This window comes from Strongylocentrotus purpuratus, unplaced genomic scaffold (assembly GCF_000002235.5).
Source record: "Strongylocentrotus purpuratus isolate Spur 01 unplaced genomic scaffold, Spur_5.0 spur5_contig_855, whole genome shotgun sequence".
NCBI lineage: Eukaryota > Metazoa > Echinodermata > Echinoidea > Camarodonta > Strongylocentrotidae > Strongylocentrotus > Strongylocentrotus purpuratus.
Window position 1 is genome coordinate 526,276 of NW_022145563.1, and position 14,087 is coordinate 540,362.

Below are 14,087 nucleotides of genomic sequence, written 5' to 3' on the forward strand. Positions count from 1 at the left end.
GAAGGCCATCTACATGAAAAGAAGTTGAGGGGAAGACCTCGTAAAGGCTTTCTAGATGATTTAATTGCGGAATGTGGAGCAACGGGGTATGAAATGCTGAAACGGATGGCTAAAGACCGAAAGTACTTGGAGAGACACTTGAAGAAGAACTCTGATTGGGTCACTGAACCTGTCATAAACTGACAGATCACTAATTGATGATCCTACAATTCTTTTTCTATTTGTTCTTTTTGTTTTGTTCTAGACTTCAAAAATCCTGGACCGAGTGCCCAGGTTATCGTGAGTATGGATGTCACTTCGAAGGAAAGGATGCGTCAACATTCAGACTCAACATCACCAATGCACTAGGGACACTCAGTGTTGATGTTCCGGAGTACAGCCCTCTCGATCATTGTAAGTGAGAACGCACCCTCGGTGTAAAGGGTTATGATAGGCCTGTCTTTATCAGCTCGAGTTTGCCAAATAACCCGCTATTTTAACTATCGCAATCGATATTTGGTCGAGAAAATATCCCGAGAAATCTTGGTCTTGTTTCCAAAATATCCTGCTATTGGGGAAATAGCAGGCTAATTTGTGCCTGTCCGAGCTAGTTTGTGTTGAGCGTATCGCTCTGATGAAGACGCAATTTCGAGCTTCGGGATAATATCCAGAGTCTGAAAATAGTGGTTTATTTGGTAAACTCGAGCTGATGAAAACAGACTTATTGATAATAATAATAGTGGAGTCTTGTATAGGGTACAAGTCTGGCACATTGCCACTCCTGTCGCTCCATTATTATTACTTCGGCATTAGCATTAGCCATTACAATTGCTCCAATGCAGACCCATTTTGGTTGCCTTTTCATGTGGCTCGTAGTAAGGCAGGAGATCGCATATTCACTGTTGCAGCAGCTAAGGATTGCAATAAACTTTCCTCCAGTATAAAAGCTGCTTCATCAGTGGATGTTTTTAAGAAACTCCTTAAAAACCTACTTATTTTCTACTTGATTCGCTATTATTTTTTTGTTTGTTTAACGTTATGTTAAGATTTGTGGTTATATTGTTATATTGCATATTATTGTAAGCGCTGTGATATAGTGTACTACAAATAGCGTAGCTAAATGCCTAATAATAATATTAATAATAATAATAATAATACAATCAGTGTGGTCTCAAACTATGTGGCATGTCCAGGTGAAGGCTCGTGCTTTAGTGGATAGATGGCTCATGCGAGATGCTTTCGTGATCTCAGTCCTTGCTTGAAATCTTTTCGCCTGCATGCTCTTAGATACACGATCAATGAGTGGTTCGCAACAAAAATAAACCCCCTGTGAAAATAACTGCGAATACAGGAATGGGATATCATAAATATTTTGTTTTTCCCTTTTGTCTGGTAGTTACTGCCCCTGCGCCTAACATCACAAGTGTTGTTCCTGTATCCTCCCATACAATGGATATCCGATGGACGCTCTCTGGCTGTAACCTATACATTCAGCATTTTAAGTACAAGTTGACATATCAAGATCGCTCCACAGGGGAGGAGCTAACGGTGAGTTAGAAATTATTTCTATGTTATCAAGAATTATATACTAGTCACCGTGACACAGGAGGATGAGATAAAAAGCAATGTTGCAACAACAAAATTAGGATAATTAAAGTCATTTTGTTTTAATAAAGTTGAGTTCTGGTCATGCAATGGCATTGTGAAAGAAACTGTGGGAGTGGTTGGTAAAGGTTGATCATGTAGCACATAAGTGCCGGTATTTGTGAGGATTTGGAATCATCAATATGATAAGAAATTTGCCCAGTCTTGCTAAAAGTTACATGCACCGTACACAGAAATGTGTATATCGGACCGTGCTCGGAGTTAGGCTAGAAAGAAAAGCTTTAAAGCTTATCTGCCATAGTTTTACAGGAGGGATTAGACCGCCCTGCAAGGTCACTGGACAGGTGGTTATCTCATCAACTCAGCTCTCAGTTAACATAAGAAAAAGAGGATCATGGGGGACCAATGGTCACCAATTAGGCATTGTTTGTTGTATTTATTTATTTATTTATTTCTAATATTTTGACAGGGTAGCCCATTCACCAACAAGTAGTGGTCTTCCATGGGGCCCTGAATGAACATATTTACATCGTTTATAACATTTATACAGAACATTTACAAAAATAATACTCGTTTGCAAAATAAATATAATCATTAACCTAGTAAACAGTAATGTCAATAGGAAAATATTAATTAAGTCGCAATTATGTGAATAAGTCATGTAAATATTACAGAACATGCACGTAGTGTATGTACGGCTGAGCCATTCACAAATTACAACTTTGTTTAAACAATCTCTTAAATGAATTGACAGAGGAAGCCGTTCAGAGGGCGCAAGTAGCTACAAGTAGTGCAGTGGGCCTTTAGACAAGAAAATTTGCAGTATTTTTTCTGGTATCCCTTAACGGGACTGGAACCTAGCTAAAAGAAACTTGAATAGTTTTTACCTACAATGTACGGTATATGATGCCATCTTTTATGAGCGCTGTCTAGACCGTTCCTACTAAGACTTTAGGAGCAGATATATGCGCTGAACACAAGAATCCAGCGCTTCAATTGTGTTATTATTCAAGACGGCCAATTCACTTACCGGTACCTGTCTCAATTCTTAAGGATAAAGTTAGATAAAGAAGTGATTTGTTATGTTATCCTTCTTAAAGGTATAATGCAAAGTTTTGGGAAATTTTGAAAATTGGATAGATAGTAATTCTTTAAAATGCTGATATATTTGGATGCCCCTGTGGATGTATTATAAGCCCCTAAAACACTTCTGCTTTTGAGAAATTAATCAAAAATTTACTGAATCTCCCGGTAAATTTCAAATATTTTAAATAGCACCTAAGGCCATTCCATGGTAGCTGCGACCATGAAAATCTCAGATTATGCAGTTCTGATATAATTTCCAAACGGGCATAGCAAATCGGTCGATTGTAGTCAAGAAACATTGTTTAACAGTAATATCAGTCTTGAGAGGAAGCTATACAACCTAAAGAGTTTATTATTTACAATTTCATCACTTTAGACTCGATTTCAATGGCGACAACGATCACTGAATATTGTAGGACTGCGTCCAATATGTTCATTTGAACCAAATTCATGACCCCATACCAAAACTTTGTATTACCTTTAAGTCTGATTTACTTGCATTCCTCAATTCTTCAGGATAACATGATGCATGTATACTGTATGTTATTTGTAATGACTGGCTTAATTAAATCAATAAAATTGAAAATTGGATATCATACTAGCATGTGTAAAAGTGGTTTAACCCAAATATGATATGATTTCTCCTACAGCCGGTTATTATAAAGTATGACAGGCAGCATGCTTTAATTCTGGAAAATGCCAATACAGAATACTGTTTTCAAATGACAGCTCGTAAAAGTTCGTCTGACTGGGGGCTGTCATCTAAGGAAGTGTGCCGTAGAACTCTACCAACAGGTTAGTTTTTGTTATCTCTCTTATTTTGATAAAGGTCGGCGGAGGAGGCGATGTGATGCAATCAGATCCCCTATGTTCTGAATGCCGGAACCGGGTTCAGGGCAAAACACTACCGATATGTTCATTTGACTAGGAGAGTCGCGCCCTATGCGGGTAAACCATCTAAAAAACAAAACACTGAAAATGAAATATAATAATAAATGAATTAACAGTATTAATGTAGAGTGTGCATCAAATTCCTATACCCTATAACGTACAAATAGGTACATGGAATTATGTTTATGGTATATAGGCCTGTGTAGGCATGCTGTTTATTTACAAACTTTTATAGGCCTACATGGTTTTTATTTTTCTGGCATGTTTTATTTTCCCCTCGTCGACAAAGTGGGAGGGAATTTAGTAACGCCGCCGACCTTCCGTCCGTTCGTAATGAATCTGGTTTCCGTTCGATCACTTTAGTAATGTTTGACAGATTTTGATGAAATTTGGTATGAAGGTACATGGTATCAAAATACAGCCAAAGTTCGATTTTGGTCAAAGGTCATAGCTCATTAAATATACAAAAATGTGGTTTGCATGCATTTCCATTTTTTCAGTGTTCTTTAATTTTGTCACCTTCTCACATGCTTTAATCTTCTACTGCAAATCCCTGATTTTATTCACATTCTTTTTTAAAATCATCATACCAATTACAATAAAGTTTATTTTCAGATCTTCTCATGGGTCATTCTATAAAGTTGTAAACTTTTTGTACATCCAATCCCCAGGTATTAATAACTTCCTTGACTAGTAATGTAACAGTATAGTCTAATGGAGGTAACTTATGTCGTATATAGGCCATATGTACCTGGCGAGAGGGTGCTACGCTTTGCATTGACTTGTTTGTTAGGTAGTGTACCATGCAGTGTTAAGCAAGGCTTTACCAGAAGCCTGAAGTTATCTGAAGTTCAAGTTAGTATATAACCTTGTAGGTGTAGCCTAAGGGGGTGATGTGATGGTTGCCCCTCAAATGAATCAGAAAGGAGAAATATGAAGAAAATGCCCCTCCCTTCCTCCACTTTTTTCTCTTTTTTCAGGTGGGGGGGGGGGGGGGGAGGGGGGGGGGGTCATATCCAGTTGGCTTTTGACTGCAGCATCGTGTGGATGAAGTAGTAGATCATGTAGTCATAGGAGAAGGTGCAGATTTTTCTATCAGAGCTGTATTTCAAAATGTTGATCCTTATTCTCCATCTCTGCATTGATTGCTAGTGCCCAATGTAGGCTTTGAGGGAACAGACTACACCACTATTCAAAGTGAAGAGAGAGAGGATGAGAGAGATATTATACTAACATGGAAGGTAAGATCCGAGATCTGTTGTTGTTGTTTTATTTTTATTGTTGCAATAAGTACAAAATAATAATTCTGAGTACTGGTCTTGCTATGTATATTGTAGAACAAATTTTCTTGAAGCTGTTCTAAAGAGTTTAGTTGATTATGTAGTAAATGGGAACAATTGTGATCATCAAAGTTTCCACAAATTGAATAAATTGTGCCGAAAGTCTCAACAAATGAAAAACAGAGGACACAGCTATGAGTACATTTGTCTCCAAGAAACATGTGGCATATCAGACTTTCTACTTCTACTTCTATAGTAATACTCATCAACGCCTGTTCAGCATCTAGATGAGGGTAAAGCATAGAGTTGTTATATACAGCTCTATGTGGTACAGTTCCTAAAAAGGGAACTAAATTGTTTCAAGAGCCACCTTGAACTGCTCCAAAGAAGGCAGTTCGACGATGATCTGAGGTAGCTCGTCCCAGTCCTCCCTTAAGTTTCCTGGGGAAATAACTAAATTTGTAAGTGTCCATTGAAGAGCCTGTCTCATATATCGTTGTTGTTGACTCTTCTTTGTTGACTGTTCCGTCGGTTTGATAGAGAGGGGGAGAGAGAGGGGAAAGATTACTTTATTCCAAATTGTTTACTATTTCTATTCCTATTTTAAATATGAGAGCATTTCTGGAATCATCCTTTACCGTGGACTTCTCTTTTCTGATACTCTTCCAAAATGTCTTTATTAATAGTTGAGTGGTTTAAACTTTGGACTGGGAATGCAAAGGTTGTAGATTTGATTGAGCCCTCGTGTGGCACTTGTGTCCTTTAGCAAGGCATGAAACTACATTTAACACTCTCTACCCAGGTAGGAAGAAATTTCATGAATGCTGTGGTCGTCTTTATGTAAAAGGCTACATGACTACTGTAGTCGTCTACATTTTTTCTCCATCTCTGTCTGTCTCTCTCTCTCTGTCTCTCTCCTGACTCTCTCTCCCCCTCTCTCTCCCCCTCTCTCTCTCCCTCTCTTTCTCTCTCCTCTCTCTATTTTCTCTCTCCTCTCTCTACTTTCTCTCTCCTCTCTCTACTTTCTCTCTCCCTTTCTCTCTCTCTCTCTCCTCTCTACTTTCTCTCTCCCTATCCCTCTCTTTCTATCTCTCTCTCTCCCACTCTCCCACTCTCTCTTTCAAGGAAGAAGCATGTGTTATAGAATCTGCTGAGAAGGGCCACATGGAGGCCACTCTAACTTGTACGTTTCCTTGAAGGAGTTCATTAGACAAGTGTGACTGTGTCTGACCATTTTAAAGTTGAATACACCCCTGTGTCTTTCATGCGTTCTTCAATCTTTACTCTCTCGCTGATTTTATTCACAGCTGATTAAAACTGACAGTAAACCATTCCAGGGAGTTAGTCGCTTCGAGTTAGAAGTGAGACGAGACCGAAAAACCATCGACGACGGGACAGAGGGCAACACTACGATCATCTATGATCTTGAGGGTCGTAATGATTACAGTCTGGATCTGGACACTTTCAACCACACAATACAAGGTACAGTGAAACCTGCTTCAGTGACTGTTATACAAATAGTGAATGGTCATGAGTGCAATGGTACAAGATCACGGGGTGAAAGATAAGAGACGCTATATTCAACGAGGCGCAGCCGAGTTGAATGGAGCGTCTCATCTTTCACCATTGTGATCATATTAGTTGTGCATGCTTTGGTGTTCACTATAACAAAGTATGTGGATGGATGAAGTACAGATTTTCTCCGCCAGTGCAGTAAAATTTCACGAAGTTCATATGATTGATATATATCTCTATTCGTTCGTTCGTGTCTCCTTAGATCAAGATAGTTATGTAAAGTTCTTTAATTAAAAGTAAATTAAATTAAATTAAGTTCTTCCATCTTTATATCTCTATTAATTGCTGCACATGCGCAGTTTTGAATTGAGAAGTGGATTATTCCATGTAATACAATACTATTCATGCCAAAATAATATGATAATAATAATGAATATCTAGGGGCACTAGAAACGAAAAGTATCGGTACCATATTACTCTTAAAATGACAGATTTGCAAAGAAATAGACCTAAAATATAATAAGTACATCACATAAGACTATTGGGGAAAGAATTATGTTATAAAGGATCTATTTTTGTATCAAAGAATGGGATTGAATTGATATCACGCCTTGCATCTTGCTTAACAAGTTACCATTCTGGAATGTTTGCCTATATTCAGGTCTTGCCAGGTATGAGAACTATACGATCACTCTGTTGGCAGTAAACTCAGCTGGAAGATCTAAAGCTGTAACCCTAAAAGTCGTTGCTATGGTGGTGAGCAAAGAAGGAATTTCAGGTAAGAGTATGTGTACAACTTAAAGGGAAAGTCCACCCTAATCATTTAGGATTGCTTTAATAGAAGCGGAAACATGAGAGAAACAGGTCAATGGAAATTTGAGCAAATGCCAAGTAAAAATGAGAAAGTTATGAATTTTTAAAGTGTGTTTGAACAAACACAATTTGGTAATTTTCCTATCTTTATTTGGATATTGCTCAAATGTTCACAAATTTGTTTCTCTTATTTTTTTTTGCTTTTATTGAAACCAAGTTAATATCAGGGTGGACTATCCCTTTAAAGTGTACCGATCACCAACACATATTTTGGTCTGTATGCTAGGAGTTCCATGTCGCTTTACTATATTCAAAATATGAACTTCAAATATTACTTCTGTAAAGAGATATTACAAATGAAAAACACTCTCAATTAGCAGAAAAGCTACATTAAAAGAGATAGACTTAAAGTCAACGCAATGTTCACAAAGAATAGGGCCAGCATCGGACCCAAGCCTTGGTAAAGGGGCTTTCTAGTATTCTTTATTTTCTTCATAACTCTATATCTGTCAGCCCATAGATTGCCAGGTTAAAAGTGTTTTGACAATCTATTTTTACATTCTTGCTGTACCCAAATTATTATTTTGTGTGCAATTTGATCTTTAGTTTGTAATATCTCTTTGGTTCTGGTGGCAAAAATGAATTTAAAATGAAACTCGTTGGAAGCAGGCATACTGTTACACGTCTATCAGCAATAAATTTGTAAGATATTTTGATGTTCCTATCTATTCATGAGTTTGCATTCCAAGAAATCTGACCTTTTTCAATGTCACTGTCGCGTGCGATATAGTACACGCTTTGATCTTTAGTACTGGTAGCTTGAATGAACTTAAAATGAAACTTGTTTGATGCAGTTATATTGTTCCACGTCTATCAACAATAAATTTGTTAGATATTTTTATTTTCCTATCTATGACCTTTGCCAATGTCATTGCCATTGTCATTGACATTGTTGAGTCATAGTCTTTGTCATTATCATTGTGTTTGTGTTTGTCTTTGTCATTACATTGTCATCCCCATTGTCATTGTCATTTTCATTGTGACTCTCATTGTCAGTGACATTAGTCATTGTCAGTTTCATTGTCAGTGTGCTTGTCTTTGTCGTTGTCATTGTCTTAAACTTTGTCAGTCCATGTAGAATTTCTGTACCCTTTAATTCATAAATTCTTGTCATTATTATTTCCCATAGTTTTGATTATTGCTGGAGTGTGCGTTCCGCTGGTCGTCCTGCTAATCTTAGCCCTTCTTGCCTTTGCGTACCAGAGACTTGAGAACAACTCAAAGGACTTACCAAAGCCTGTCTACCGTGACGTAAGTAACCTCTCGTTCAGACTTCCTACACTCATCGTTTCGCTATACAAGAATCATATAGCTTTAATAGCTTGTACATTGTATGTTGAAACGTCATAAAATGTTTTTTGAAAATTTATTTTGGTATGCCCTTGTTTTCTGTGATGTTTGAAAGATGGAGGAAGCAAAATGCTTCAGAAACATGCTGTAATCACTGACAATTAATTGTCCTTGTTTTCAGAAACACCACATTCAATAACTGTTTTCAGAGCTACAATGGTTGCAACCGATATTATAGGCCTTTAATACTCAGATATGACGATGCAAAACCGAAGCCTTTTTTTGGTGATGACATAGAGTGACATACACGTCACATTTCTGTATTTTGTAACACAGTTCTAACTCAGTTCTAACTCAGCAAATTCATGCAGGACCTTTGTTGCGTGCAATTGCAATTCATTTACACATGAATAAACCACAGCAGTTTTTTGAGGTATTTCACAGGGTCATATCTGAATGAGCCTTGATTAGGCCAGTTTGTGCCCCGGCCCCCCCCCACTCAGTGTTATTTAGGGTACGCATATATGCATGTTCCCTCCTTTTGAAAACACCCCCTTAAGTCCGGTGTGTACAGTCAATACGGGCCCGATTTTTGTGTACTACGAGCCAGAGTTTGATGCGTGAAAAGTACCCCTTTACAGGACATTTTGGTAACACGCATGGTATCCCTCCGTTCATGGAGTGGCATGTGCACCGTGCCATTTGAAATGATGAAAGGCACGCTCATGCAACTTTACTTTTCATCTTCTTTTCCTATAGAATGTGGGCAACGTGAAGCCGACCAATATCGAGCGTGAGGTGTTTGATGAGCTCCCATCAGTCACGAAGGAGAAGCAGAGACAACTGCTCATCAGCCTTTCCAGAGAGTCAGCAGACTCTCAGTCAGAAGACAAAGGTTACAGAACATCCAGTACCAGCACCTCTGGGGTGGAGACAGACACATCTTCCTTGGAAAGGGGGAAGGTGGAAAAAGTTCCACTTCTCAAGATGCGCGAGATGCGGAACTTAGGCGGTAGCATCGACTCAAGTCCGTATTCCCTGCTGTCTGAACTCACCCCCTCCCGGCCTCATCTTCAGATGGCGCAGGATGCTGTGGAAACAGATTTGGACTCGTTTTCGCCCCCGGGAGGACACTATTCCTCCACGGATGAGGGGACGTCGGTGGGAGGAAGCAGCTCTTACAACCAGCTCAGTTGCTTCCGGGACACGTCTCATCCAAATCCTTACTATTCAATGTTCGGGCAGGTTCCAGTGAGGTCTATTGAGCCATCGAATGACTCAGGATATGTAGCTGATGGGAGTCAACAATGCTCCAATGTTGGATATGACGATCACCTACTTCGAGCTGACGATGCGGATGACGAGTCAAGCCAGCCTTCAACCCCAGCCACTCCGAATTGTGCCTACTACTCCTCTCTTTCCGATCGTACTGACCCTGCTGGCCAAGATAGGTCCTCTGGACCCTACTGTGATCCGTACGTGATTGCAGCGGCCATGCCAAGTTCCCCACCGTTGAGATTACAGTCTGTAAACCTAGCCACGATTGAAGAGAGTCCAAACCATTATGTACCCCAGGCAGCACCTAGGGTCCCAAATTCTCATAACGGCTCGCAGCCCCCCTGGAACTCTGGCTATGTGGATAACACTGACATATTTATGGGAAGGCCTTCTAGCCCACAAGATGATGCGAGTATTGACAGTAACCCCTCTTCTTCACAATCCTCCCCAGAACATGCTGTCATCATCCACACAAACACAAGAAGAAATCCTGACCCTTCTGGTGAATACATGGATAACACATACTTTTCCCATATGCCCAGTACTCCATTAAGCAACAGCAGTCTTCCAACATCAGCGGTCATTGATACTCCCATCGCCAGTCCAGTCAAGAGTAGCCCAAGAACACCTCAAAGCAATGGGTACGTTGACTGCCCACCTACCTCAAACTCGCCCAGCACCAGACCAAAAGGCAACTCTGGTTACGTCACGTGTGAGCAACTCCAGCAAGTCCAGACGTCTCTACCTCTTGAGGACACCCGCCAAGCCTCTGAACAACCCTTGCAGAGTCCTGCCCATGTTGGCACAGTCCTGCCAACTCTCTCAAGAAATGCCAGTGCATATGTGCCCATCACTCAGATGCCTGTTCCTGTACAAAGTGCTTACATCCCTGCAGACACTCCTGCTCAAAGACAGGCTTCACAGATAGATAGTGGCCCTTCTGGCATGGACACCATGTTGCCTCAGTCCTTACCTGCAGCTGATGTGAACAATGAACCTACTGATGGAGAACAGGAACCTTTGCGTGATGATCACAGGCAGGTGAATTCATCAGGGTACCAGCCACAGGAAGAAATCCCAAATACCAAGTTAGAAAGGGTACGAGAGAGTCCTACCCTGAGCAACAGCAATGAAGGACTTCAGGTCTGTGATGGCTCTGCACCTTCGCAGGTTGGTCCTAACAGACATAGATCATTACCTTGTGTTAATAATGGAGGCTATGTCAGCAAGGACATGACAAACTTCCCCTGTAGGACTGATCCTTCATTCCCAATAGAGCTAAATAACAATGGATATGTACGCATCAATTGAACAAATCGTTCCTGTTTTCACGAAGTGACGGTAGTGAGGAAAATCTGCATTCAAATTGTATGCGATTTTCATTCACTACCGTCACTTCGTGAAAATAGGGACGAAATACAGCAGTCACTTTTACTAAGTCACCAAAGAAGTGAACTGAGCAAGAAAAAATTTTGATGGATACATTCTGTTCTCAAGGATGCCTACAACAGTTACATATCTCAAGGATGGTGATGACTGTGATGACCCATGGAGGCAAAGAACTTGATTGAGGAGAAATTGTAATATATATATATATAATCTCCCATCTGAAATGGGAGAGCCTGGAGAGGAGAAGAAATGCTGCAAGCCTCCACCTCATGTACAAGATCCAAAACAACACAGTAGCCATCAATGGACACCATTACACAGCACCCATGATTGCCAGCAACACACGACAGTATCACTCAAAGAAGTTGCTGGCTATCCCATCCCGCACCCAGCTCTACCAGAACTCATTTTTCCCTCGGACAGTAACTACGTGGAATGCACTTTCAAAGATCACCCTTGACGCTACTTCACTGGAGGGCTTCAAGGGAGCGTTTCCACCAAGCATCTAGACCAAGAACTAGATAGTTTATTCCTCAGCACTACATCCTGACTTATGGATCCTGCTGAGTATCGTCGTAGAAGTAGAAGTAGAAGTATATTCCAAGTTTATACTCATGATCAGGTCTAGCGCCATCTCTTGTTCAATGCCTTTTAAGATTCCCCTGTTTAGTTCTTGATCTATTTTAAGAAGTTTGACATTGTTGGAAATGTTTGTGTATTTGTCTGAAACTTGTGATCATTATGTAATCTACTGTAATAGCTACATGTATAGTATGTATAATCCGTAGGTGTTACAATATGTGTGTCCCAAGACATTATGGATTTGCATAAACATATACTGGTTCATACATGTCCGTTATTGTAGAATACAGGACATGGTGCAAAAAAAAACTAATGTTTAAATTATTTCCTTGTTTTATTTTGTTTATGGATTAATCAAGGCTGTCAACAGGTTCTCAAATATAGGGAACACCAAATTAGGGAGTGGAATGTTCTAGTAGGGGGCTGGCTCCCTCTCCATGTAAGGACTACTTAAATGGGGTGTTAAAGTAGGCATACATATCAATGCATTGTTGAGTAAAAAATCCCCCCCCCCCAAAAAAAAGGGGGGAGAGGGACAAATGTTGTGAAGTTCTCCCTTTAAAGCAGGGGGAGGGGGGGACATGTACCCCTTGACCCCTGCTCATTAACACTCGTGAGATTAGGGAAGTTTTATTTGTTTGTTCTCTTTTCTGGGGGGGATGGGGTCAATTTTGAAATCCCAGGGAACATGATAAAAAGAAATAGAAAAAGTCTAACAAGAAATCAATCCTAGAAAGCATTTAAATTACCATCCAAGATGTAAAATCTATATTAAATGGTCTAAAAATCAGAGATTTTAGATGGGGTTCTCTGAATAGGGTAACAAAACTACTCTTGACTTCAATCCTTTTTAGGTTACTTTTCAGAAAGTTATTTGTGCTGATGATGTACAGTACTCAATGCCATATCGGGTTACATGTATGAAAATGTCAAAATGGCAGTGGTAATAGTGGTAGTACTTTTCTCCTTCTAATTTTGATATTATCTTTACACGATGCATTATCATGCTCAAATCAAATGTCATGTATGTACAGTTTAGTATTATTATGGAATATATTGGTGTTCTGTATATTTTAATTGATATGATATATCGTTATGAACTAAATCCTACCCTTGTATGCCTTCCTTCTTTCTTTCATGTTCAGTACTGACGAAGCACTTGCCTTTCTTAGATATTTATAAACATTTTCTTTACTTTGAGATGAATACTTTCAGATGATCATTGACATTATATATACAAATACATATATATATTTATTGGTTAGATTTTCAAAAGCAATTTCAGGTTACTGAAACTATGTAAAAATACACAAGGAGCTTTCGTGAAGTTACTTTCATAGCTGTTTTTGTTATTGAATTTGAGAGTATGGTTGAAAACGTTATAGTTTTCAAATGGCCAATAAAATATGGATTTATTATAATATCAATTTATTTCAAAGTTGTAAAATGAATAATCGATTATAATTACATTCCATAGTGAAGAATACTTTCAATTTTATAATGTAAGTCATTCATTGCCCACCCACAGTTTACATAATCTTTGGGGGGGGGGGACGAAAAACAAAACAAAAAGGTTGCTTTAAAAATTGTAGAATTTCTTGAGAGTGTTGTTGTTCTAGAATGAAGTAGTCCTTGGGGCAGAATTTGGGTTTACTCGACTATCAGATGAAATTAAAGGAAAATCTGAACTTTTTTTTTTTTTTAAGAGATGGCATTTTGGGGGGATTTTTTTTTTAAAGAGGAATAGGCGGATTCTTGCACAAATATCTTTTTAGCAACAATCATTGTTGCTCGTACCTGTGCATGTTGATAGAAACTAAAGAAGACAATTATTTTACTCTTCGTTTGTATTACCTTGAATACATAGCTCCAGCATCATTCAACTACATTTCAATTATTCATCAATTTACAACAGAGTTTATATATAATGTTCATATCAGGATGTACTAGTATTATAAAGTGTACGATTGAACACAGTGACCAAAATCTATCCATTTTTATACAAAAATTGTATACATTTATTGTTATATTAAGTGTAAGGGTATTTTACAAGGTGTTTTGAAAATCGTTTTGTGTTTCTGTGATTATGTTATTTTGTATGTGATGCAAAACAGTTTGGTTTTGGTGCACTAATTACAATTTTTGTGATTTCTCATTACATCTCATAGTTTCCTGCATTGGAAATTTTATGCAATGCAAGTATTGTTAATTCTGTACCATATGTTCATCAAACTCATCATGTTAATGAATTTATACATGTACAACTCGAAGGGAGACTTGTAATATATATATATTTTTAATGTTTTTGTTTTACTGAAA

At 38.7% G+C, this 14,087-nt stretch overlaps 1 protein-coding gene across 1 annotated transcript; it reads left to right on the top strand.

The window, feature by feature from the left end:
* Positions 1 to 105: 105 nt before the first annotated feature.
* On the top strand, positions 106 to 11,352 carry LOC115918977. The gene is made up of 9 exons (XM_030996145.1): positions 106 to 122; positions 245 to 393; positions 1,376 to 1,527; positions 3,321 to 3,465; positions 4,714 to 4,802; positions 6,149 to 6,323; positions 7,018 to 7,134; positions 8,359 to 8,480; positions 9,279 to 11,352. The coding sequence occupies exons 1-9, from the start codon at positions 106 to 108 to the stop codon at positions 11,106 to 11,108; spliced, it is 2,796 nt and encodes a 931-aa protein (XP_030852005.1). The 3' UTR covers positions 11,109 to 11,352.
* The last annotated feature ends 2,735 nt before the right edge of the window (positions 11,353 to 14,087 follow it).

Coding starts and splice junctions, on each gene's coding strand:
- LOC115918977 (XM_030996145.1), top strand. Junction 4,803..6,148: donor ATATTATACTAACATGGAAG/GTAAGATCCGAG, acceptor TTTTATTCACAG/CTGATTAAAACTGACAGTAA. Junction 8,481..9,278: donor CAAAGCCTGTCTACCGTGAC/GTAAGTAACCTC, acceptor CTTTTCCTATAG/AATGTGGGCAACGTGAAGCC.